Here is a 26,293-nt window from a genome sequence, read left to right on the forward strand (position 1 = left end):
GGTTAATATATATATATATATATATATATATATATATATATATATATATATATATATATATATATATATATATATATACATTATATATATACATGAAAATATTAACATCCATCCATTACATACATGAAAATATACTTCACTAAATTAATTTTCATGTATGTAAATGGTTAATATTTGCATCTATGTAATGGATGTTAATGTTTGGATAGCTAGTTTGATAAAAAGGTACAAGTACTATATAACTATAACCTTTCATTTCTTGAAAAGTCGATTGATATTTTGGAATAAGCTAGCTACATGAAGAATAGAATTTGAAGCCCTACTTATCCGATATGTATATATGCTTCTGTCGTGAGTCATGAACATATTCTCTACTTTTGCATATTTATCATTGTCAATTATGCATGCAAATCCCATGAAAAACATTTTCTTTTTTCCACATATTATCCTCTCAAACCCTATATATATCTCCACATTCTCAACCCATTTCATACAACAAATCAAACACCACAATCTTTTCAATTAATCTATAGACATTTTTAATTAAGTACACTGTTCTTACTAATTAGTATACAAATTATGGACAGAGTGAAGATAATGGTTTGTGAAAGGCCTGTGGTGATCTTCAGCAAGAGTTCTTGCATTATGTCACACACAATAAAGTCACTGTTCAATGACTTTGGTGTGAACCCAACGGTTTACGAGCTTGATGAGATAGCTAGAGGCCGTGAAATAGAGCAGGCATTGTCTGCACTCGGTTATAGTACCGTTCCTGCTGTCTTCATTGGTGGGGAGTTGGTTGGTGGGGCTAATGAGATTATGAGACTTCAAATCAAGAGTGGTTTGAAGCCCATGCTCATTAAGGCTGGAGCTTTATGGGTTTGATTAATTGTGACGAAGCGCACACATTTTAGGTGCAAACGGTTAGAGATTGAGAAACATGATTATATCATAGATGTATCATATGATCAAGATTATATATGTATATGATCCATGATCAAGGCTACTAGTACTAGGTTCCAGTTTTGTGTCCCATGTTATCTTCTATGTTTTTGGTTTATAACTATATGGGCCCTAACTATATACTTGAGAGTAATATAAGATGCTTCTGCAAATTTCAATATTTGCAAGGCAGTTTTCTAATACATAATGTTATTTTGGGGTTTAGTTTATTAATTAATTATAAAAGAGCTTATAAAATTAGTATACATAAACATGGTTAATGTGTTATTTTCTTGGAAAGATATGTGGAGTGTTTCTCCATGAAATAATTGGGATACATTATCTTGTAGATATATATTTTATTTTATTTATGTGTAAGTTTAGATGCTGTTGTTTTAGTCTAGAACGCATTTTTTATTGCACATACTTGGTTGATTTATCTATTAAGGGGATGATTCTCACACATTGTTTTTTGATCCTCACACACCAATTTACTTGAACTCCTCTCTAATAATAGGGTAAAAGGGTGTGTGAGGATCAAAAAAACAGTGTGTGAGAATCATCCCCCATCTATTAAATATGATTTAAGGTTGATAAATAATGCATAAAAGAAGTATTCGCTAGATACTTGTTTACTCAACGGTAGCTTTTGTCTCTTTAACAAGGCATTTGGGTATTTTGTGTGAGCCATTGCAATGGCAGCTATTGGGTGTAGACTAAAATCAAAGTTACAATCATCTATATCCTCATTGCTCCATCGTGACGTATCAAAAATACCCATTTTAAAACCCTAAATTTCTTCTGATTCTTATTCATCTACAAGAAACATTAGCTTATAATCACACGGCTCTAAGTACTGAAGATGTATGTCATCGTCAACAACAGTCGTACAAATATCTGTCACCTCAATTTTACCATGATGGTAGGCCCCAAGGTTCACTTTGGAGGGGAAAGACACTGCTTGGCAAAGAAGCTCTTTTTGTTATTTTGGGTTTAAAAAGAGTAAAAGACGATGAATAGAAGCTGGACAAGTTTATTAAAACTCATGTCACGAGGCTCTTAAAGATGGACATGGTTGTTGTTCTCAATGAGCTCGAACGCCAAGAAGAAGTGGATTTAGCCGTCAAGGTTTTACCCCTTCACCCTTAAATTAATTATCTGCATCATCCAGTTAGTTGTCTTGTAGTTTGTTTACATTCTTTTATTATTATTTTTTGTCGAGGGGATACGGTTTAGCAACCAATGCAGTTATTATTACCTAAGCTAATGTATGAAGCTTTTTGGTCTGGGATATGTGCTCTGTTCTGATACTAATAACATAGGTATTGAGATATCATTATCACATAACACGTGTAGTGAATTATTTAGTATAACCCTGTTGTACCATCATCTTTTACTATATCTATCATTGTATACCATTTTCTATTAATCTAAGTTTTGTTGTGTTTCTCTTTTTTGATGTTTTCAACAGTTAAATATCTACCGTTTACCGCCATAACAGCCCATACTTAACAGTCATATATGTTCGCTTGCGAGTTTTATGATTTTATATCTAGATAAAGTATGTTTAGATGATACACTCACGTGTTGTGTATGAGATAAGTATCTGATATGTAGTCTTTCAGAGTTAGATTCACTATTTACGCTTGATCAACTATTTATGTAGGAGTGTAGGACTGTCATATATGTAACCGTCTCTCTGTTTTTGTACTTTATTCTTTTTACTATGCCACTTGTACTTCATTTAAATACGGTTTCTTCTGTCCGTTAAATATGCTTCTTAAGCTTCTCCCAAATCTTCCCTGGATCGACACTCACTTATGCCGAACAAGGAGTTTTTGTCATGTAGGGTAGCCATATAGAGTTTTTGCCTATGGGAGCATAAATAGGAGTTCCCGTCACACACATAGTTTCCTATCCTATTATTATTTAAATCTATGGAAACTCAGTTCTAGCTACGGTGGTGTTGAAATTAAGCTGCTTGTCAAAAATTGACTAGTCCTGTGTAAGACATGATACTTATGTTAATATTCCTTCCTGCTATGTTTCCGATAAATTAACTCGGTTGTGTATAAATGATTATTATTTTGAAGGATTTGCAAAAACATACATTAGAGGTGGCAATTTGGACGTCGTACTTAACATTGGTTTGATTTTGATCATTGCTTAATTTTTACCTACTTGGTCAAATATGTTAAATGGCCCATAGGAGTTCAAAGTCGTCTTAATTGTATTTTAAATGCTTACATCCTTCTGGCTCTTGTATTTTATACAAGTAGATTGATTGTTATTATAGCTTAGTTTTGCAGAGTTTTTACAATTACATCTTGCGTTAGTATTTTATACAATTACATAGAGTTTTTTCCAAAATAATAAAAGGAGAGAATACATCTTGGTGGGTCAATCCGACTCGGCCCGTTTTGACCCGTGCTTAAGACAACCTATTTTTACCAGAATATTTTTGACTCGTTACTCAACCAGCTAGCTGGCCCTGCCTATTTTGTCACGTGTAGTTACGAACTTGCAATCTCATGAATCAAGATTATAAATCTGGAAATGTAACGTGGTATTCACCTGTTATAAAATGTAGTACTATATAAACCTCATAACTTGTTTTATGTTACACTTGTGAAATTTTCAGATGTTTTGGGTGATTCAAAAGCAAGACTGGTATACACCGAATGTATATCTATACAAAGAATTGATTATTTCATTATCTAAATCCAAAAAGATGGACGAGGCGATGAAGTTGTGGGAAAGCATGAAAAAACGAAAAACTGTTCCCTGATTCACCTACGAAGACATGAAACAGTCCCCAGATCCACCAGATGAGTTACCATTCAGAATTTTACTAAAAGGCCTTTTGCCACATCCTTTATTAAGAAACAAAGTTAAGCAAGATTTTGAGGAGATTTTTCCTGATCGGAGTATTTATGACCCACAAGAAGAGATTTTTGGATTGCGTTAGGCTGTTGCTGTTGTATTCTATTTTAAAGATGGCATACCTTGATGGTTTTCGTTGTGTGCAATTTTTGAGCATACAATTTAAATGTTTATCAGTTTTTTAGAATGAATAGAAGCTTTTGTTGGTCCTGTCAACATGGATAATATTGTCTAAGGGTACATTTGTTTGACTTTTAATCGCATGGTTCAGAATGTTGAATTGTTCAGCATACAATGCATTTGTTTTTGACATATGATTGATAATTGATAAATGATGTTGAGCCATACAACAATCTCTGTCGAATCATTCATCAACCTGTATGGAACCATTTAGAGTTGGATTACTCTTTTAACCATTATATTATTTTATTATTCATAAAAAAGATTAACACTTTGATTTTACATTATTCATATTCTCATTCAAAATGATTATCAAATATGTTATCGTCATTCAAAACTAAATTCAACTATAACATTTGAATTATTCATTGCTTAGTCATTATGTTTTATCAAATGAACCCTAAGTTCATAAGTTGTCAAACGATATATTTGCACTTGTAATGTGCTTTATTGAGTACATTATTAATTATTATTGTAGCGATAATAATATATAAACCAAATCAAACCCATAAAGCTCCAGCTTTGATAAGCATTGGCTTCAAAACTCTTTTGAGTTGAAGACTCATAATTTCATTAGTACCACCAACTAATTCACCACCAATGAACACAGCCGGGACTGTACTGCACCCGAGCCCATACAATGCTTGTTCAATTTCTCGACCTCTTGGTATCTCATCAAGCTCATACACCGTTGGGTTCACACCATAGTCATTAAACAGAGACTTTATTGTGTGTGACAAAGCACAAGAACTCTTGCTGAAGACCACTACTGGCCTTTCACAAATCATTTTGTTAATTCTATCCATCTGTAAATTGAATTTGATTATATTGTTAGTGACTAAAGAGTATGAGTTTAGCTTGTTGTGTGAAATATACTTAGTATGAGTAGATATTTATATGGCTTGTAAGGATAATATGTGGAGAATAGAGACTGTTTTATCATTAGGTTCGGGAGATGGGCTTCGCGGCAAAAGGTTACAGTAATTTGTACGAAAAGTTGGTCGATAGTGAATCTAACTTTTATGAAAGCATATATATATGTATGTAAAAATGTAGATATATGGATGTGTCCAAGTGTTTATGGTACGGATTTATATTCTGTTCTTAAAGTAGGTTTTTTTTGCTTTTATTTATCTTTCAGATTTCTAATTCTAATGGTCTATTCAAGAAGGGAACCCCATATATGTAACGAATCGCTTTAGTAATAATCCAATCGTGAAATCTAACGTTTTTCAGCCAACTGCGTAATATATGTAACGAATATAATATTTCGAGGTCCCATCACCCATGTATGATTAAACTTTTCGTACGTGTTCCCACGAGGGTATTAGCAAAGTTGGAGTACTTATCCAACTAGGAATTGATTCGCAAGATGCTCATTCGATCAGTTATATACATCGATGTGGATAACATGTCTTATGATGGATATATTCTGACATATGACCTCTGTCATCTACTCATCTGTTCAATTGTTTTGCCTCCTCTAGCCTCTTGTTAGTTTTGGCTTTTTAATAAAATTTATCTTACAAAAAAAAAAAAAAAAAAAAAAAAAAAAAAAAAAAAAAACATTGAAATGCAGTCATTCTGCAGTTTCTAACCATTATATTGCCTCTTTTGTTTTCAATTCAATACATTTTTTCGTCTGATATTTCAGTAAATTAGAAAATATATATATTAAGCAGCACAAAAACCAAAGAGTACGTCATAAGTTATTCTAGCTTAGGAAAGCAACCTCACATATGTTTGTTTTTTTGACGTTTCATTTGTAGAATCAGCTTCCCATTTGTGAAATGGGAACGAAGTTTCTGAAAGTACGGAATATATATGACAAAATAAGTTTGTCAACTGATCATGGAAATAAAGAAAATTCGTCGTTGTCATGGTTAAGGAACAAATGTACAGTGTACTACTATATATAGCTTTATTCGCGAGCAAGTGGTAAAGAATATGTTATGATGGAAGCGATCCTCTGTAGATCAAAAACTAAATGAATGAAATCTACCGCAGAGATCTTATTATATCGTTCGAATACTCAACGACATTCGATCTCAATCCTATCCCGATAAAGCATAGTTTGAGAATAAGACATGCCAGTGTATATTTTCAACCACTCTAGCTGTTACTTGTTACTGGAAAAATGAGTGTACATCTTCAATCTGTATCGACTTATGCAATCTGCACTGAAGCCCTTAATCTTTCACTCTTTTTGCAATTGAGTCCCTGATATTCATACAACTTTGTATTGTAAGGCTTGTAATCTTGTTACTTCACTTTTTAGTTCCTAGCTATCTTTCCATCAAGAACCTGCTGTAAATCAAATAATCAATGCAAGTAAATGAGTTCTATTTAACGATTTATAATTGATAACACGCCGTACAAAAATTAAGATTTAACGATGATTTTTATTGAAGTTAATTGTGTCGAATTTCAGTTACAGTTTTGTCACTCTTGACGTTAAATCCTCTGCAGCCAATCCGCAGTGAAAGTATCTTTCAAATGACCCCTAAGATTTATGTTTATAATTTAATTTCCAATATGTAATTTTATTGTTATAAGTTATGCTGCACGACATGCAAGCGCACAATTTGGTGTCTACACGGCATCCCCCACAAGATCGAAATCATTAATGTTAGATAGGCTGTGAATTTAAGTAGTTTCACTGAGTCAACATACATTGAATAAACAGGTACTATTCGGGAAGGGAAGTACTTTTAATCAACTAGATGGAGGTCCCGTGGCCCACTTCATTGGGCCAAATACTTGGGCCGAAAAATGAAACTTGGGCCTAAAACCAAGTTTTATAAAAAAGAATTGGAAAAGGACGAAACAGCTGAAATCATGATGATGTCGGTATGGCGTCAGTAGTTACTATTCATAGTGGTTGGCAAATATACTTATATAGAATAGAATGTACGCGGTGTAAACATGTTATTCTGTGACTGTTTTTGACCCCTCCTCAAGATATGCTGCTACTCAGGGTTGAATTTGATACCTCTTGAGAATATACCAAATACTAATGTTCGAAAACTAATTTATACAACTACCGTGCAACGCACGGGCTCATGAAACTAGTTTATTATAGAACTTGAGCAACTAACATAATAGAGTGGAAAATAATGTTTTGATAGCTAGTTTGATAAAAAGGTACAAGTACTATACAACTATAACCTTTCATTTCTTGAAAAGTCGATTGATATATTGGAATAAGCTAGCTACATGAAGAATAGAATCTGAAGCCCTACTTATCCAATATGTATATATGCTTCTGTCATGACTCATGAACATATTCTCTACTTTTCCATATCTATCATTGTCAACTATGCATGCAAATCCCATGAAAAACATTTTCTTTTTTCCACATATTATCCTCTCAAACCCTATATATATCTCCACATTCTCACCCCATTTCATACAACAAATCAAACACTACAATCTCTTCAATTAATCTAATATACAATTTAATTAAGTACACTCTTATTATTATGGATAGAGTGAAGAGAATGGTTTGTGAAAGGCCTGTTGTGATCTTCAGCAAGAGTTCTTGCATTATGTCCCACACAATAAAGTCACTGTTCAATGACTTTGGTGTGAACCCAACGGTTTACGAGCTTGATGAGATAGCTAGAGGCCGAGAAATAGAGCAGGCATTGTCTGCACTCGGTTATAGTACCGTTCCTGCTGTCTTCATTGGTGGGGAGTTGGTTGGTGGAGCTAATGAGATTATGAGACTTCAAATCAAGAGTGGTTTGAAGCCCTTGCTCATCAAGGCTGGAGCTTTATGGGTTTGATTAACTGTAACCAAGCGCACACGTTTTAGGTGCAAACGCTTATAAGAGTATGAGAAACATGATTATATGGATACTATGATAGATATATCATATGATCAATATTATGTATGTGATCCATGATCAAGGCTACTAGTACTAGGTTCCAGTTTTGTCTCCCATGCACTCTTCTATGTTTTTGGATTCTAACTATACTTGAGAGTAATAAGATGCTTCTACAAATTTCAATATTTGCAAGGCTGTTTTCTAATACATAATGTTATTTGGGGTTTTGTTTATTAATTAATACGGAGTATATAAAAGAGCTTCTAAAATTAGTACACATAAACATGGTTAATGTGTTATTTTCTTGGATAGATATGTGGAGTTTTTCTCCATGAAATAACTGGGATACATTATCTTCATCAATAATATATCCAAGAAAGTTGAACACTTATATAATTTTGAGTGAATAACACAATTAAACATAGTCTGTCATAGTGTTTTCAAATTCAGATACAATACACCCTTCCTCCAGTGTTGTAAAAAACCCGATTACTCGTCGATGAATCCCCGATTAATCATTTTTAAGAGCAATCCGTTCCGATTTTCATAAATCTGTTTAATTAAATGGTCAACGTCAATTGATGGGGCAAAATCGAATTTGGTAATCAAAGTTTGTCAAAGTAAAAAATGGTTAACGTTTTAACATAAATTTAAACTAGAACGTTATAGTTTTGATCAAAATGAATAATTTTAGATAATTATGTTAAAGTTTATTTTTATATTTATGATTTTTTTCTATAATTACACATATAATTTTTAAAATTTAATATTAAAATGTACAAAGTACAATCCGATTAATCCCCGATTTATCGATTAATCCTTCTAAAATACCGACTGATTAATCGCCGAATAGCGAATTACAACCTTGCTTCCCCCTTAACAAATTGTAGGGGGGTGAGGAGTTAATTAATTATAACTCCTAACATGTGCGCACAACTGATAATACCATTCTTTCATAATAACGTCCAGTATTCTATCCTCTTCCACTGCTCCTATTAAGTGTTAGTTTTGTGTATCAATCAATAAAAATAAGTTTTAGTAGAGAAAGATGATATTTGATTGGTAGTGGATGAGGTTAGTAAAGTTTTTCTAAAATTTTGTGCATTTTCAGATTAGACACTTATAGTGAAAGTGAATGGTGAAAGTGAATGAGTAAGCAAATCATTTCCAAGCATTTATCGATGAGTTTTAGGCCCGTTTGGTTCACAGAATTCTAAAGAAATTTGATGGATTTGACATTGAATTCCTTAGACCGTTCCGTTTAGTTGATATATTTTCGAAGAAATTAGATTTCTTGAAATCTTGAGGTGTGAAATGTGAAGATGTTGATGAGTTTGAATTTCTTCCAACATGAACATATGAAAAATCAAAACATCCTCGACTATTTACGTTTATATTTTACATACATTTCGACTCGCGCTTTCAACGCGCATTCCGACTCGCGTTTTTCGCTGCGGGTTTTGGCAACGCGTTTTCGACGGAAGTTTTAGATTCACGAATATGAAAACTTCAATTTAAAACGCGAGTCTGAAAATGAAGACGAAAATTAAAAACATAAAAGATTTCGTATAACTTTTTTAGATATTTATAAAATGAAATTTAATTAATTAATTCTATTTCATATCAATAAAAACACATTTTTCACATTCCATAGAATTTATCAATTCTAATTTCTTCGGATTCTAATTCTTTTGACACATTTCATTCCTTTTAAAAACATTTACCAACCTAACGAGACCTTGAAGTACCAACCAATTAATTATGTGCATAACGCACGGTGGCTTGGGAACGCCAATAGTGACAGAAACATCATCTAGGAGTGGTGGAACTCGGTCGATGACATTTTAGTGAGAAAATGCTACCGGATACTAATTCGCTTTGTATGTGCTTGGATAATGATCCTGAGTGACATCAAAATTGATTAGTGATTATCCATTTTCGAAGCACCCGTTTCGCTCTATCATTTCTTCTTTCTTTTCCAGCCTAATCAAATACTATTTAGAAAGGGCTACGTTATATACGCAATTGATAACTCAAAGACTGACTAGAACTGAGATTCCATAGGCTAAAACGAAGGTCTCCTGATACAATGCCACAATCCTCTTACTAGATGTCTTAAGTTCGAATATCAATTCCTTTACATTATATATTTGGAGTGCTACAAAATAATCGAAAACGGTTATGAAGCTATTTTAGTTAGACCTTATGTTACGCAAGGTGTAATTGTTGTGGTGTTGTGAGGATGATTTATGGTGACGTGACATTATTATGAGATAAAGGAGGTGTTATGGTAAATGTTTTGTTGTGATGTTGAGGATGGTGTTGTAGACATAATTGATATTGGGTTATTAAAAATATAAAAAAAATTTAGCCAATCAGATTTAGCCTTCCCGTTGTCACTCGTGTGGTCCGCCCCACAACATTCACCAAGAAGCCATTGCATAGGGGCCATTGTCATTGTTGTACATATGGTCTTAAAGCATATATATATATATATATATATATATATATATATATATATATAGGCATGATCAATGAGGAAGTAACCAATCGGGGGGAAGCAAAAAAAAATTCGTTTTTTATTTTTATTTTTTTTTTCCGGCATCAAGATCACACGAAAATAAGAACATTTAGAAGAGACACTTCGTGATGAATGTTATTATTTAGGCGGGAAAACGATCGACAAAAATAACATTCAACATAATATTGTTCGTGAAGAATATGAACGTTTTTTTCCCATGTTTTGTGAAGTAAAATTTAGTCCGATTTAGAGTTTAGGGTTTAGGGTTTAGGGTTTGGTATTTTGGGTTTATGGGATTTAGAGTTTAGGGTTTAGAGTTTAGAGTTTGGTGTTTTGGGTTTATTCCATAAACCCAAAACACCAAACCCTAAACCCTAAACCCTAAACCCTAAACTCTAAACCGTTCGTGTTAAAAACTCAATCTAAATCCTAAATCTAAACCCTAAATCTAAACCCTAAACCCTAAATTTCTAAATCCTAATATCTAAACCCTATAAACCCTAATATCTAAACCCTAATATCTAAACCCCAATAGCTAAAACTTCAAAATACGCTCGAAAAACACGATAATTGTTATATATTACGAGTACTTCTTCGAGAGTTTTTCCGCCAAAATAAAAATATTTATCACAAAGTGTCTCTACTAAATGTTCATATTTTCATCTCATCTATAATGTTCGTGAACAAAGTTTTTTCAAAAAACGAAAAAAAAAAAGTTTTTGCTTTCCCCCGCTTCCTCCGAATGGTTACTTCCCTCTTGATCCTACCAATATATATATATATATATATATATATATATATATATATATATATATATATATATATATATTAGTCAACTTACAACTTACTGATTGTGTGTTAAAATTATAAAATAGAGATCTAAAAACGAAATGATGTCCCCAAAAGAGTAAAGCAACACCATACTTGCAAGTCGAGAACTAATGTCCTGAATGATGATAAAGATAGCAGTCACATGAAATTAGATTACAAATGAAAACTTTACAACAAAGTTTCTAATCCATCCACCAACGCAAATCATTACGGATTATTTGCTTAAAAATATCCTACAGTTACATATTTTAGCATGTTACAAATTAAGAGAAGGAATGTACTCGAAAGAAAATGAAAATGAATAACAACAACAACAATAACAACAAAACCCAATACCACATAAGTAGTGTATGAGGAGGTGAGATGTAGACAATCTTTTCCATATCCGAAAATAAAGATAAGTCATTCCTCTACCCAGAGTGAGAACACTCTCAAAGGTAGAGAAAGTCATCCATCTCTCTATTCTACGGATAAAGAGATTGCTTCCGAGTGGACCTCCGGCCAATAATTAGGAAAAAAAATTTAAAAATAAAAATAAATTAAAAATAATATTTAGATGCCATGAAAATGATAAAATCAAGTTTTCATGAGTTTAAAATCCTGCATGAAATTTACTTTAAGCTCTAAGTAAGGAAAAAGCCTTTAAGAAATAAAATTAAATCAGAATTTTTGAAAATGAATAAATTGTACTATAATCCCTTTAAATTCAATACGAGTATATTTTTTTCTTCTTTCTAACAAACACCAAAAATGATTATACCTCATAACATTTCATTCTACTAATCCCCTTATCCTTCTAGGATTATGACATGTATTTTCTAGTAATGTTCTCTCCGTGTGTCATTATGCTATGTGTCGTTATGCTATTGAGTAACATGAAGGTGACGGTATGTTGAATTAGTAGGTTGAAAAATCATTACTCAACTACGGAGTAACATATAACACATAGTATTTTTATTTAAACATAAATATCACTTTTAAATTTTATATTATTTTTTAAGCTAAGACCTTAAAGTTGTAGTCAATCAGAATTTAACTCAGGTATCCACTATAAATTTTGAAGTCTCAAAGCATTAAGTTACCTCATAAAGTATAATACTTTATATTGTATACTAATTGTTATAATAATAATAATAATATAGATATGGATAGTCAATTTTGGTGTATACATATAGTCAATTTTGGTACACAAAGTATGTATTTTTATATTGAGATTTTAGGCTATAAATACTCATGAATGCAAGCATTAAACTTGCACCATTTCACACACTTACAAAGTGTTTCTTTCTTTCTCCATTATCATCTTTGTTCTTACACTTCATTATTAGTATTCTTAATCAAGAATCAAATCACTAAAGGTAGTTATAAGCCTACTGAATTATAACATCAAGAATCAAACCACTAAAGGTAGTTATAAGCCTACTGAATTATAACACGTTATCAGCACGATAATCTTAATACTAAATATGGTTGGCTCTGCCACCAAAATGATATATGGTCGGTTATACCACCAAAATGATATATGGTCGGTTATACCACCAAAATGATATATGGTCGGTTATACCACCAGAATGATATAGGTCGGTTATACCACCTGAAAAAATATATGGTCGACACTGTCGCCAAATTTTCATTTATGTTTACTAATATTTATATTTTTGTTATATAACATTTATTTATGATTGCTTACACATGGTCGACACTGTCACCTACTTATCATTTATGTTATATTAAATTTATGTTTAATGTTTATATACTTATGAATATAAATTGACTCTAATTTATCATGATGTTTGTTTTAATTTTTGATAATAGAAAATGTCGAATCTGGAAAAGCTTAAATTTACTCCTTTAGAATCAACTGGAAACAACTACATGCCATGGGTTATAAAAGTAAAAATGCATCTTAAATCAATGGGCATTCTTGAAACCATAAATGAAAACAACACTTGTTCTGAAAAAGAACAAGCTACGGCATGTTGCTTTATTCATCAACATATTGATGAATGCTTACAAAATAATTATGTGACTGTAGAAGATCCCCATGTTTTATGGGAAGGTCTCAAAAGCAGATTCAATAATCAAAGAGAAATTTTACTTCCAGCTGCAATGGAACAATGGAGAACATTAAGGTTCCAAGACTTTAAGAAAGTAAATGAATACAGCTCAGCTCTGTATAATACATGTTCACAACTTAAATTCTGTGGACATGAAATTAGTGATGCAGACATGATGGAGAAAACTTTCTCCACAATGAATGCTGCAAACATCACAGTGCAAAGAAATTTGAGAATGCTAAAGTTCAAAACATATCCTGAACTTAATTCATATCTCTTAGTTGCAGAGCAAAATGATGAGCTATTAATGAAAAATCAGCAATCCCGTCCTACTGGTACACTTGCAATCCCTGAAGCAAATACTGCAAATAATTATAAACAGGGACAAGGACGCGGGCAAGGTCGTGGTTATAATAACCATCACCATCATCATGCCAAAAGCCATAACTATGGTAGAAACCATCCTTATGGTAATGGTAATGGGCGTGGACGTGGTCGTGGTCGTGGCCGTGGTGGTCAAAGAAATAGTAATCCACGAAAATATAAATATCAACCACAAAACAAGCCCATTAAACAAGATGTTGAAGAAAATTCTTCTAAAAATTCTGAAGAATCTTGCTACAGATGTGGTAGAATGGGCCACTGGGCTAATACTTGCCGAACATCTATACATCTTGTTAAGATGTATCAGGATTCGCTGAAAGATAAAGAAAAGGAAGTAAACTTTGTGGATAACGTCGATCCAACAGTCACTGAGAAACCATCTGATTTATATGAAGATTTCTTGAATGTTTAAGTTGTGTGTCTTTCGAAAAATAAACGATTTAATATCGTCTGTCTTTGTCATTATGTTTGCTAAATGTTTCAGTACTATCTATTTGCGTTTAAAATATTGTGTAATATTAATGTACTCACTATTTATTTCTTATATATGAAGTTCAATATGAATTTTGCTGGAATACAACATAAATCAAGTGGTGGAGATCTCTGTATAGCAGACAGTGGAACTACACACACTATACTTAAATCCGAGAAATATTTTATTGATCTAAAACCAACGGAAGGAATTATACATACAATATCAGGACCTGCTAACTTGATAAAAGGGATAGGAAAGGCAAATTTCATACTACCAAATGGTACAAAATTTTTAATAAATGATGCCTTATTTTCTCCCAAGTCAAGCAGAAATTTATTGAGTTTCTCCGACATATACCTTAACGGGTATGATTATCAGTCAGTGACAACAGAAAATGAGAAATATTTAAGTATCACTGACAAGAGTCATGTGGTTGAAAAACTGCCAAGACTTAGTTCTGGATTACATTATACACATATAAATGTACCAGAAATACATATGGTAGTTAACGAAAAATATATTGATCCTGGTGTATTCAGTTTATGGCATAACAGATTAGGCCATCCAGGATCAACAATGATGAAAAGGATTATTGAATGTACTCATGGACATCCACTAAAGGATAGAAAAATCCATCATGATACAATGGTTCCATGTACATCTTGCTCTCTTGGAAAATTGATAACTAGACCCTCACCACTTAAGGTTGAGAAAGAATCACCAATGTTTCTTGAAAGAATTCAAGGTGATATATGTGGACCAATTCATCCACCATGTGGACCATTTAGATATTTCATGGTTCTAATAGACGCATCTAGCAGATGGTCTCATGTTTGTCTGTTATCAAGCCGTAATGTGGCATTTGCAAAATTTCTTGCCCAAATTATTAAATTGAGAGCTCATTTTCCTGATTACACCATTAAAAGGGTGAGACTTGATAATGCTGGTGAATTTACATCTCAAGCATTTAATGACTATTGCATGTCTATAGGAATTGTTGTTGAACATTCTGTTGCTCATGTGCATACACAAAATGGTTTAGCCGAGTCATTGATTAAACGTTTACAGTTAATCGCTAGACCATTGATAATGAGAACAAAACTCCCTGTATCTATATGGGGTCATGCAATTTTACATGCTGCTGCATTGATTCGCATCAGACCAAGTGCAAGTCATAAATATTCCCCCCTACAACTTGCTTTTGGTCAAGAGCCAAATATTTTCCATCTTAGAACATTTGGTTGTGCAGTGTATGTTCCAATTGCGACACCACAACGTACAAAAATGGGTCCTCAAAGGAGGTTGGGAATATATGTTGGATATGAAACATCTTCAATATTAAGGTATATTGAACCTATGACAGGTGACGTTTTTACAGCACGTTTTGCTGATTGTCATTTTAATGAAACATTGTTCCCTAGATTAGGGGGAGAAATGAAAAATAAAGAAAATGATGTTTCATGGTGTGAACCTCAATTAAAGTATCTTGATCCTCGCACAAAAGAATGCGAGACAGAAGTTCAAAAGATAATGCATATACAAGAACTTGCAAATCAATTGCCTGATGCATTTACAGATACAAAAACGGTGACAAAATCATATATACCAGCAGTAAATACTCCATCTCGAATTGAAATTCCAAAAGCTGGCAATAACGTCACTCATGAATCTTTGCCACGTCAGAAACGTGGAAGACCAATTGGTTCAAAGGATAAAAATCCTCGAAAAAGAAAATCAGCTGATAATGAAGTAAAAGAAAGTGTTCAAGAAGAACCACAAATCAGTACTCCTACTGCAGAGGAGATTGATGATGTCAATACAGAAATTGCAATCAATTATGCATATTCAAAAATATTATGGAACCGAAATGAAATGAAAAATCTTGATGAGAAATTTTCATTTAATGTTGCGTATGACATCATGAATAATGATGATGATCCAGAACCAACATCTATGGTTGAATGTCAAAATAGACATGATTGGGCTCAATGGAAAGAAGCAATACGAGCTGAATTAGAATCACTCAATAAAAGAAAGGTTTTCGGATCCATCATTCTCACTCCTAAAGATGTGAAACCTGTAGGATACAGATGGATTTTTGTCCGAAAAAGAAATGAGAAAAATGAAGTTACAAGGTATAAAGCTAGACTTGTAGCTCAAGGTTTTTCTCAAAGACCAGGAATTGATTATGAAGAAACTTATTCCCCTGTTATGGATGCAATTACTTTTAGATACTTAATCAGCCTGGCAGTTTCTAAAAATTTAGAAATGCATCTCATGGATGTTGTGACTGCTTATCTATATGGATCACTTGATAGTGATATATATATGAAGATACCTGAAGGATTTAAGGTACCAGAAGCATCAAATGCAAAACCCAAAGAAATGTACTCGATTAAATTACAAAGATCTTTATATGGGTTAAAACAATCGGGACGTATGTGGTATAACCGATTAAGTGATTACTTGATAAGCAAAGGGTATACAAATAATCTTACTTGCCCTTGTGTTTTCATTAAGAAAACAACATCCGGATATGTGATCATAGCTGTTTATGTTGATGATCTTAACATCATAGGTACAAATAAAGAGATCCATGAAGCCATTCAACTTCTAAAGAAAGAATTTGAAATGAAAGATCTCGGAAAAACCAAGTATTGCCTTGGTTTACAAATTGAGCATATGCCTAATGGTTTACTTGTACATCAAACAACATATACTGAAAAGATTTTGAAACGTTTCAATATGGACAAGGCAAAACCATTAAGTACTCCTATGGTTGTTAGATCACTCAATGTTGAAGCTGATCCATTTCGTCCATGTGAAGATCAAGAAGACATTCTTGGACCAGAAGTACCATATCTTAGTGCAATTGGAGCTCTTATGTATCTTACAAATTGTACAAGACCTGACATTTCTTTTGCAGTTAATTTGTTGGCAAGGTTCAGCTCTGCTCCTACCAAAAGACACTGGAATGGGATCAAACACATATTTCGATACCTTCGAGGAACTACTGATTTAGGATTATTTTATTCTAACGAATCAAAACAAGATTTGGTTGGTTATGCAGATGCAGGTTATTTATCTGATCCACATAAAGCTAAATCTCAAACTGGATATGTATTCCTAAATGGAGGTACTGCAATATCATGGCGTTCTCAAAAACAAACACTTGTTGCTACATCGTCAAATCATGCCGAAGTGATTGCATTACATGAAGCTACTCGGGAATGTTTTTGGTTGAGATCAATGACACAAATCATTACTGATTCTTGTGGACTAGAACGCGATAAAAGTCCAACAATTATCTATGAAGATAATGCAGCTTGCATAGCACAGATGAAAGAAGGGTATATCAAAAGTGACCGAACCAAACACATACCTCCTAGATTCTTCTCATACACTCAAAATCTCATTAAGGACAACGAGATTGAAATGAGATATGTTCAATCCAGCAAAAACTCTGCTGATCTTTTCACGAAAGCACTTCCAACTGCTATTTTCAGAACACACGTTCATAACATTGGCATGAGACATGTTCAAAAGATGTAACAGCTGAAGCGATGTCTACTTGAGGGGGAGTCAACTCCATGCTGCACTCTTTTTCCCTTAGCTAAAGTTTTTTCCCACTGGGTTTTCTTTAGCAAGGTTTTTAACGAGGCAGTAATTTATAGTTGATCTTCAACAAAATAAAATTGCTATCCAAGGGGGAGTGTTATAATAATAATAATAATATAGATATGGATAGTCAATTTTGGTGTATACATATAGTCAATTTTGGTACACAAAGTATGTATTTTTATATTGAGATTTTAGGCTATAAATACTCATGAATGCAAGCATTAAACTTGCACCATTTCATACACTTACAAAGTGTTTCTTTCTTTCTCCATTATCATCTTTGTTCTTACACTTCATTATTAGTATTCTTAATCAAGAATCAAATCACTAAAGGTAGTTATAAGCCTACTGAATTATAACATCAAGAATCAAACCACTAAAGGTAGTTATAAGCCTACTGAATTATAACACTAATTAAATTTTTATCACTAATAAAAATGATCAAACACATATACTACAATTTAATGTTTACAGATCATACATTAAAAAAATAAGGGAATTTATACACCACTATTTAAAGGTAAACAAAAAAATGGATAGGATTTAATATTTATATACACTTATTTTGTGTAAAAGGGTAAAATGGGTAAAGTCAGAAAGTTTTTTCTATTCGGTGACTGTTTCAACCCTTTCCCGTCCCTTGAAAAATATTCATATTATACAGGATTCGAATATAAGATTTCTTTCAAAGAACTTAGAACCCCAACCATAGAGCCCCACTTATTTTGTGAAGTAATAATAATATAATATAATAAAAATAAATTGTTATATAATATAATCATTATATATAAATATAAATATAATTATAAATAAATAATGATGATGATAATAATAATAATAATAATAATAATAATAATAATAATAATAATAATAATAATCCATCAAATTCTCTACTAAGCTGATGTCATTTAATGAACTTACCATAGTTTTAGATGAGATTGATTTGACCTAAAATGGCAAAACCATAATAATTGTATTTGTGTTTATATGCAAGTGGTGATATCGTTTACTCTAATCACGTGCAAATCATTGAAGAAAAATGGAAAGAATCAGTAATTGTTGATTTACACTTTCCTTTTTTCAAAGTGCCCACCAACTGTTTGTGTTTTTGTCTCATAGACTTTGAAGAGCTTGTTGATTAATTACTTGGTCTTAAACCACAAGCAACCACTGTCATGTTTTGTGAGCATCAATAAGCATCAATCATTTTCTAATTGATAGAAATCAGTGAGTTTGCACGTGGATGCATCATTAATATATTCATTTCGGTTCCTAAAATTTGTGTCCATCTCTAAATGAGTTTTGTTCAATGATTCTTTGTCGCTAGAATTGCCTAGTACTGAGTTGTTGTACATTCTCGGCTTGTCTATCAAGTATGGGATGGCTCATCCTTTTTTGGGGTTCGATGAATTGCTCCAGTGAAATTTATTGAAAGTTGCGTGTAGCTATGTCGCATGCCGCTGTGAAGTTTCATTGTCCCTTTGTGGGTCTTAGTGGCTGTCAAAATGGGAGTGGAAATGGGCTTGTAAGAAGTTCTCTTATCAAGCATCTTCTTGATCGTCATTGTTGTATCGATGCGCGAGATATCACTCGACATTCTCTTACTTCTAATTTGGCTGTTTATACTGAGGCTGATGTTACTTTTAGACGTATGGGGATTTGGTTATGTGGTGTTTGCTACAAAACACACACGGTACGTGCTAAGTGCCGTCATGGTAGGGGCCCGGATGTGCCGCCCCCCGATGAGGGAAATGGTGTTGTTCGTTTTGTGCTTCATAATTTCACCAAGCCACAAGCTCCCTCTTCTCCTGCTCGACTTAGTCTTGTGGATGGTTCGGTGCGAGATCATAACGATGGTTTTGACGTGGCTCTCCTTGATCGTTTGTTCTCTAAGGGGTTTCGCACGGTTAAGTCTATCCCTCCCAAGTGTCGTTTGGGGTTTTCTCGGGTTTTGAAAGGTGCTCTTGATAAGGTGATCTCTAAGCCTGATGACATTTCTACTTGGGTCTCTTTGTTGGTGTTACCCCTTTGTACCCTTAAAACCTTTCGGCCACGGAGTAGTCGTGAGTCTCGGTCTTCGATAAAGCGTCGGCATCAGGAAGAGAATATTTCCAGTGCTATTCGCTCTTGGGGGACAGCGGGTGGTAGTTTACAGCTTGTGAGAGAGTCTTTGGCAGAGGATTCTCCTATTTTGTCAGTGGTTGATGATGAGGGCCTTGATTTGGAACAGCGTAATATCAAACAGTGTCGTAGGAAGATTTGTGATGGCCATTACACCGCTGCAGCTCGTGTTCTTTCTTCATCAGGCGTTGCTCCTTATAATGATGCCACACTTGCGGATTTACAGTCTAAGCACCCTTCCTCTATAGCTCCATCATTGCCTGATATGCCGGTTGATCACATTCATCTCGTTACGACTTCTACTGTTGTTTTGGGTCAGATTAAAAGTTTTCCTCGTGGCACATCATGTGGTAGGGATGGTTTGCGTGCTCAACACCTTATGGATTGCTTGAGTGGTGCTGCTGTGGCAGTCTCAGATGAGTTGGTTGACTCAATTACCGGGGTGGTTAATCTCTTTCTAGCTGGAAGGTGCCCTATGGAATTAGGAGAGTATATAGCTAGTGCTCCCCTCACACCACTTGTCAAGCCCGGTGGTGGTATTCGTCCTATAGCTGTGGGTACTGTTTGGCGACGTCTTGTTTCGAAGGTTGGCGCTGCTATGGTTGGCCAGTCATTGGGAAGTTACTTCGATGGTCTTCAATTTGGTGTTGGTGTTTCTTCAGGTGGTGAGGCCATTCTTCATGCTGTGAATCGGTTGATTGAGGATCGTGGTTCTGATGTTGGCCTTTCGATGTTATTAGTTGATTTTCAGAATGCATTCAATCTAGTTGATCGTACGGTCATGTTATGTGAAGTTCGTCGCCTTTGTCCGAGCATTTCTCAGTGGGTTGAATTTTGCTACTCTAATCCAGCCAGATTGTATTATGGGGACCACACCTTATGGTCTTCTCAGGGGGTGCAACAGGGTGATCCCCTTGGTCCGCTACTTTTTGCTTTGGTCTTACAACCCTTGGTTTCTAAAATCAGAGATAATTTTGAGGTATGTCTTCAGGCGTGGTATTTGGATGATGGCACTATTATTGGGGACACTTTGGTGGTGGGGAAGGTTTTGGATTTGATTATGGAGGACGGGCCTCGTTTTGGGCTACATCTCAACGTTGAAAAAACTGAAATTTTCTGGCCTACGGAGGACCCTCGCAGCAGGCTCGTAGGTGTCTTTCCTCCTAATATTGCTCGACCTTTAAATGGTGTTAAGTTGCTTGGGGCACCCGCTAGTTCCGATCCTGGGTTTATTGGTGATCTTGTGATGCAAAGGGTGACCAAGTCCATTGCGCTTATGGATAAGGTTGCTAAGCTTGATGATCCTCAGTGTGAGTTGTTGTTGCTTAGGGCATGTACTGGAGTTTCTAAACTCTACTTTTCCTTGCGTACTTGTCCTCCTAGTATATTTGAGGCGGCTCAACGCGCTTTCGATGGAGCCCTTCGATCTTCCTTGGAGCGTATTGTTACTGCTTCAGGGCCTGGGTTTGGTGATTGGCAGTGGCGGCTTGCCACCTTGCCATTTGCATTTGGAGGGCTTGGTGTTTATTCTGCGGGAGATGTTCGTCATTATGCTTTCCTTGCATCTCGATTACAGTCTGCTGGGTTGCAGACCAAGCTCCTACGACATGCTGGTATTGTTGGTCTTGGTCGTGCTTTCGAAGATGCTTTGGGTCTGTTTAATCAAACGGTTGGGTTTGATTTTTTGGGTAATCAGAGTGAGGTCGCTGCCCCAATACTCATGAAGAAATTGGCAGATGTTTATTTCACAAAGGTTACCGCTTCTGCAGAATCCACTTTTTCCTTATCTCCACGACAATCGGCATTGTGGAAATCACAACAGGGGGATCACACCTCTGCTTGGCTAAGGGCAGTCCCTATTTTGGGGTTGGGTCAGACGATGAACGCAAAGACTTACCGATGTGTGTTGTGTTACCGGTTGGGTGTTCCTTTGTTCTCTGTCTCGACGGCATGCTCTGCCTGTTCACGGGTTTTTCATGGGGATATTTTCGGGGATCACGCGGTGTCTTGTGCTGGTATGGTGGGTATTAAGCATCGACATAATGTTGTTCGGGATTCCCTTGTTGATGTTTGTTATCGATCTGGGATTTCAGCGAGAAAGGAGGTTGACATTGGGTTGTCTGGAGGGAACGACAGGGCCCTCAGACCTGCAGATGTGTTACTTTATTCCTGGGATCGTGGTCGTGATGTTTGTGTTGACCTGACAGGGTCTTCTCCTTTGACACAGTCTGGGCTTTCTAACTTCGTCCCTGGACGTGCTGTGGTTGATGCGGCTCGTCGGAAGCGGGACAAGTACGAATCTAGCTGTCAGGCGATTGGTTATGGTTTCATTCCTTTCTCATTTTCTTCGCTTGGGGAATTAGAGAAGGAGGCTGTTTCTTTGCTAAAGCGGGTTCAGAAGATTTCGATGGCGCAAGATATTGGTGCCGGTGCTGCTGCTCATATTTTTACTAGGATAGGTTTTGCTATTGCTAGAGGTGTGGGGGCCCAGATTGTCTCTAGGCTTCCCACTAATTTTTTGTAAGTTTTAAAACTTTTAAGTTAATATAATTTCCATTTCCATAATAATAATAATAATAATAATAATAATAATAATAATAATAATAATAATAATAATAATAATAATAATAATAATAATATTTATGAGACAAATTTAAGTTTTAAATGCTCCTTATTCCTTAACATAAATAAATAAATGTTTGAATTAAAAATCATAAAATATAAATATAAGTATATAAAATAAAATAAAGTTTTTGTATATAAAATCCAAAAAATATGTAGAAATCCCTCCTTATCTCTTTCCATTTCAGCCTTTAGTTTTTAAACCCCCTCTGTTCTCACCTTCTTCTAAAACCAAAACCATAACATTTCATTCATACAACTCAAAAACCATGGTGCCCAATGAATCTGCTGTCTCAGTACCAATGACATTTGATCTTCCCCAAGAACTACTCGAACTGCTACCATCTGATCCTTTCGAACAGCTCGATTTCGCGCGTAAAATCACTTCCATTGCACTCTTTACACGTATCTCTGCTCTTGAATCAGAGTCATCCGTTCTCCGTGACCAGCTCGCTGAGCGCGAACTTGTTGTCGATGATCTTCGTAATCAAATTGAATCGCTTAACAATTCTCTTTCTGATGTTGTTGATAAGATTTCGCTTGCTGATCAAGAGAAAGTTAGTTTTCTACTTTCTTTAGCTGTTTTGAGGGGTTTTTTTTTTATTTTATAATTCTCATTATTATTGTTGTTATTGTTTTGTTGTGAATGTTTTAGGAAAGGTTAGTCAACGAGAATGCGACTTTATCAGAACAAGTTAAGAAGCTGAATCGCGATGTTGCTAAGGTGATTTATTGAGTTAATTTGTTGATTAAACTATGTTAGAAAATAGTAATAGTAGCTAGTTATTATTTATAATTTATATTTATATGTATATTTATTTATACTTTAATAATTAATAATTAATTAATTAGTGAAAGTTAAAAGAAATGAAAAACTATGAGCACTCTAAACCATCACACCATATCAATAAAAACTGTCGTAAACAGTGATAGGATAACCCGGTGGTTAGCCGGCATACATTTGAATTAAAATGTTCCCCTACCCAGATAACATGAAGAAGAAAAACTTTATCCGTTTTCCTTTTTAGTAACTTTATCCGTTTTCCTTTTTAGTGTTAGGTTAGTTTTGGTAACAATGAGGAGTAAAAGTTCAATTTCTATCAATAGTCCTTTAATGTACGAATGAGCTTATGCTGTAACCTCTGTCAAAGTTTCCTGTAACTTTTGCTTACTTTTTATTTTTGGAATTTCCCCTTATTTTATATGTTGTGTTGCGACTTTGATATCTTTACTGTAATTATATAATATATATAATGTAATGTATTAGTTACGGAGTAATAATTAAAAACCGGATTTGGTTCCTACTCAAATACTTAACTGAATCTTATTCCTCTAATGGATACAGTTGGAGAGCTTCAAAAAGACACTCATGATGTCGCTTCAAGATGATGATGGAAGTACTGTGAGTAGTTTAAACTCTTTTAAAGTTTTAGATTGTTCAAAGTCTATATGTGCATACTTTCAACTGTTTCAAGTAACAACTTTCACACGGTGAGATTACTATGCTGAAAGGCATAACCTCTAATTCAAGCCAACAATAGCAGTAAAGTATAACTGCTAACTACCTCATCAGAAAAGTTAAGTTTCAGAAAGAAAAAAAAAAGTTATTGAAGTTCCAAAACTTCCTAATGTAGGTAACCGAACATCATTTCACTCATTAAAAGGAACTGAAAATTCAACCGGAATTTGGTCTTACTAATACACAAAACAGTATTTGGTTACTTAAATTAAGGAATTTTTGAATTTATATTACCTAATTTTGAAATTTGACCTATCTTAAAATGTGACCGGAAACCATCCCAAAATAGCCCACCCGTTGCCTAAGAGGTCTAAGAGGTCTCAGGTTCAAACCTTACTAGCATCATTTCAGATCAGAAATGGTCACGGGATAACCTGAATAGGATGTGTACATAGAATGTCACCGGAAATGCTGATCTGGACTGATGATTGCGGCAGTATAGTTTTTTAACAGTAAGAGTTTACGGGTCCTCTTCTCGTTTATAACTTTACTGAGGTTGCAGGCTAGGGATACTGCATCATCTATTGTTCCAAATCATTCAAGCTTATCATCTCAGTCATTTGCAGGAGGTTACTCAATCTCTAATTTCAATACTTAATTCCTAATATTTGTAGTAAATTTTTATATTACAAGATATGTACCAATTTTCAGAAGATGAAGATACCGAGCCACCTTCAAACGCTTCACCAATAACTAGTCAATCGTCAGACGTACAAAATTCTTATCAAGATGAGCCTGTGACAGACGGTAAGCTACATAGATTATTCCATTATTACTCTCTAATTGAATTTCTTAACCTATTGTTGTTTGAATAATATTATTGGAAATTTATTGTAGTTTCTCAAGCCGCTTCAAGACCACCTCGTATTCCGAGCATGTTGTTAGCGTCACAAACAAACACGCCTCGACTAACACCTCCAGGATCACCTCCGATACATTCAGCTTCTGCGTCCCCGAAAAAGACTTCTAAGCCAGTTTCGCCACGTAGGCACTCGATTGCTTTAACGACAAATATGTCTGATGACAGATCTTCTGTCTTCTCATCAGGAACTGCAAGCCCTTATAGTTTGATGCCAGGTGTCGATTCTTGATCATACAATTATTTAAGTACACGTTAGTGTTTTTGTTCATTATTCGTGTTACACCTTTGTACTTGTTCCAGGACGGACCCGAGTGGATGGTAAAGAATTCTTCAGACAAGTGAGGTAACATAATGGGTTAAAAAATAGCTTTAAGGACACAGGTCAGATGGGTCAAACGGGTCGCAGGTAGCCTAGACAGTATTTTCATGCATAAAAATTTGCAAAACATTCTATAAGAAAAACTTATATTACGGAGTAATACTCAAATATGAGCATAATAATGTAATACGCTTTCACACACTGGTTATATTTATATAAAAATAACCTGTTCTGGGTCATACAAACCTGACCCGCCCGTTTTACCACCTGTACTGAATTTTTTTCAGTTTTTCAACAATCATGTATCTCGACGTTTACATTCTTCAGGGGCAGATTGTCATATGAGCAATTCAGTGCTTTTTTGGCAAATGTGAAGGAATTAAACTCACACAAGCAAACAAAGGAGGTACGATTACATCTTTTTTTTTCGTTTGTCGACTCTATAGTCCAGTCCAGAACTCTCCAAAGTGCTAACTTTTTTTTTTTTTTTTTTTAAATTAATTCCTCGTGGTCTCTCAGGTTACTTTGCAGAAGGCAGATGAAATCTTTGGCCCAGAAAACAAAGACCTTTACGCTATCTTTCAGGGATTAATTTCTCGTAATGTCCATTAAATGGACTGTAGCATGTTTTTCGTTGTCACCATTTGTAATTAAAGAAGTCATAATTTGTACTTTACATTTTCAAAAAATGATGCAAATCATTTGCAACTATAAAAACGTTGAAGTAACGCATAACTTTTTAAGGAAGTACTGATAGTTTTCAGCTATTGTTTTGGTCTTGTTTGAATGTTATTTGGCTTATGTGTTGTTTTGGGTTTAAGGAGACTAATGTTAATGTGAAGTAATGTAAGTAAGTGAAGAATCTAACTTGTCCCATAACCTTTAAACTTTATTATAACAGTGAGTTCAAATCGGGTATCATGTTTGGGTAATTAACTGAATGTTGTATTATAATAACTGTTGATTTTGCTGACCTTTTAATGGATTAAGTCCTCTGAACAGTTAATTACATACAGTGAACACATCTTTTAAAATCTCAAAACTTTTGAAGTTCAAATAAAACAGCCAAACAATCGGTTAATCGATTGAGAATCTTATGTATTTTAACCACTTTTTGTTGCAAATT

The 26,293-nt window shown here is 34.4% G+C and overlaps 4 protein-coding genes and 1 pseudogene across 4 annotated transcripts; 4 read left to right on the forward strand and 1 right to left on the reverse strand.

Moving 5' to 3' along the window:
• The first annotated feature begins 476 nt into the window (after positions 1-476).
• On the forward strand, positions 477-1,267 carry LOC139852373 (monothiol glutaredoxin-S2-like). Its single transcript, XM_071841657.1, has one exon. It carries the CDS (start codon positions 580-582, stop codon positions 883-885), a length of 306 nt encoding a protein of 101 aa, XP_071697758.1. The 5' UTR covers positions 477-579; the 3' UTR covers positions 886-1,267.
• A 249-nt stretch (positions 1,268-1,516) lies between these two features.
• LOC139851816 (protein THYLAKOID ASSEMBLY 8-like, chloroplastic) lies at positions 1,517-4,055 on the forward strand (annotated as a pseudogene).
• A 272-nt stretch (positions 4,056-4,327) lies between these two features.
• LOC139852117 (monothiol glutaredoxin-S4-like) lies at positions 4,328-4,883 on the reverse strand. Its single transcript, XM_071841340.1, has one exon. The coding sequence runs from the start codon at positions 4,809-4,811 to the stop codon at positions 4,506-4,508; it is 306 nt and encodes a 101-aa protein (XP_071697441.1). The 5' UTR covers positions 4,812-4,883; the 3' UTR covers positions 4,328-4,505.
• A 2,496-nt stretch (positions 4,884-7,379) lies between these two features.
• On the forward strand, positions 7,380-8,096 carry LOC139851638 (monothiol glutaredoxin-S2-like). The gene has a single exon (XM_071840732.1). The coding sequence runs from the start codon at positions 7,488-7,490 to the stop codon at positions 7,791-7,793; it is 306 nt and encodes a 101-aa protein (XP_071696833.1). The 5' UTR covers positions 7,380-7,487; the 3' UTR covers positions 7,794-8,096.
• Positions 8,097-22,662: 14,566 nt separating this feature from the next.
• LOC139855447 (uncharacterized protein At4g15545-like) lies at positions 22,663-25,935 on the forward strand. Its single transcript, XM_071844671.1, has 10 exons — positions 22,663-23,024; positions 23,123-23,191; positions 23,813-23,869; positions 24,489-24,555; positions 24,638-24,682; positions 24,716-24,733; positions 24,833-25,063; positions 25,149-25,191; positions 25,495-25,573; positions 25,687-25,935. The coding sequence occupies exons 1-10, from the start codon at positions 22,737-22,739 to the stop codon at positions 25,777-25,779; spliced, it is 990 nt and encodes a 329-aa protein (XP_071700772.1). The 5' UTR covers positions 22,663-22,736; the 3' UTR covers positions 25,780-25,935.
• The last annotated feature ends 358 nt before the right edge of the window (positions 25,936-26,293 follow it).

The sequence above is a fragment of the Rutidosis leptorrhynchoides genome, chromosome 6 (assembly GCF_046630445.1).
Source record: "Rutidosis leptorrhynchoides isolate AG116_Rl617_1_P2 chromosome 6, CSIRO_AGI_Rlap_v1, whole genome shotgun sequence".
Taxonomy (NCBI): Eukaryota; Viridiplantae; Streptophyta; class Magnoliopsida; order Asterales; family Asteraceae; genus Rutidosis; species Rutidosis leptorrhynchoides.

Excerpts from the sequence above, each read along its gene's own strand:
- LOC139851638 (XM_071840732.1), top strand. The coding sequence starts at position 7,488 with ATGGATAGAGTGAAGAGAATGGTTTGTGAAAGGCCTGTTGTGATCTTC.
- LOC139852117 (XM_071841340.1), bottom strand. The coding sequence starts at position 4,811 with ATGGATAGAATTAACAAAATGATTTGTGAAAGGCCAGTAGTGGTCTTC.
- LOC139855447 (XM_071844671.1), top strand. The coding sequence starts at position 22,737 with ATGGTGCCCAATGAATCTGCTGTCTCAGTACCAATGACATTTGATCTT. Across the intron at positions 23,025-23,122 it reads CGCTTGCTGATCAAGAGAAA|GAAAGGTTAGTCAACGAGAA; the intron begins GTTAGTTTTCTA and ends TGAATGTTTTAG. Across the intron at positions 25,574-25,686 it reads CACACAAGCAAACAAAGGAG|GTTACTTTGCAGAAGGCAGA; the intron begins GTACGATTACAT and ends GTGGTCTCTCAG.
- LOC139852373 (XM_071841657.1), top strand. The coding sequence starts at position 580 with ATGGACAGAGTGAAGATAATGGTTTGTGAAAGGCCTGTGGTGATCTTC.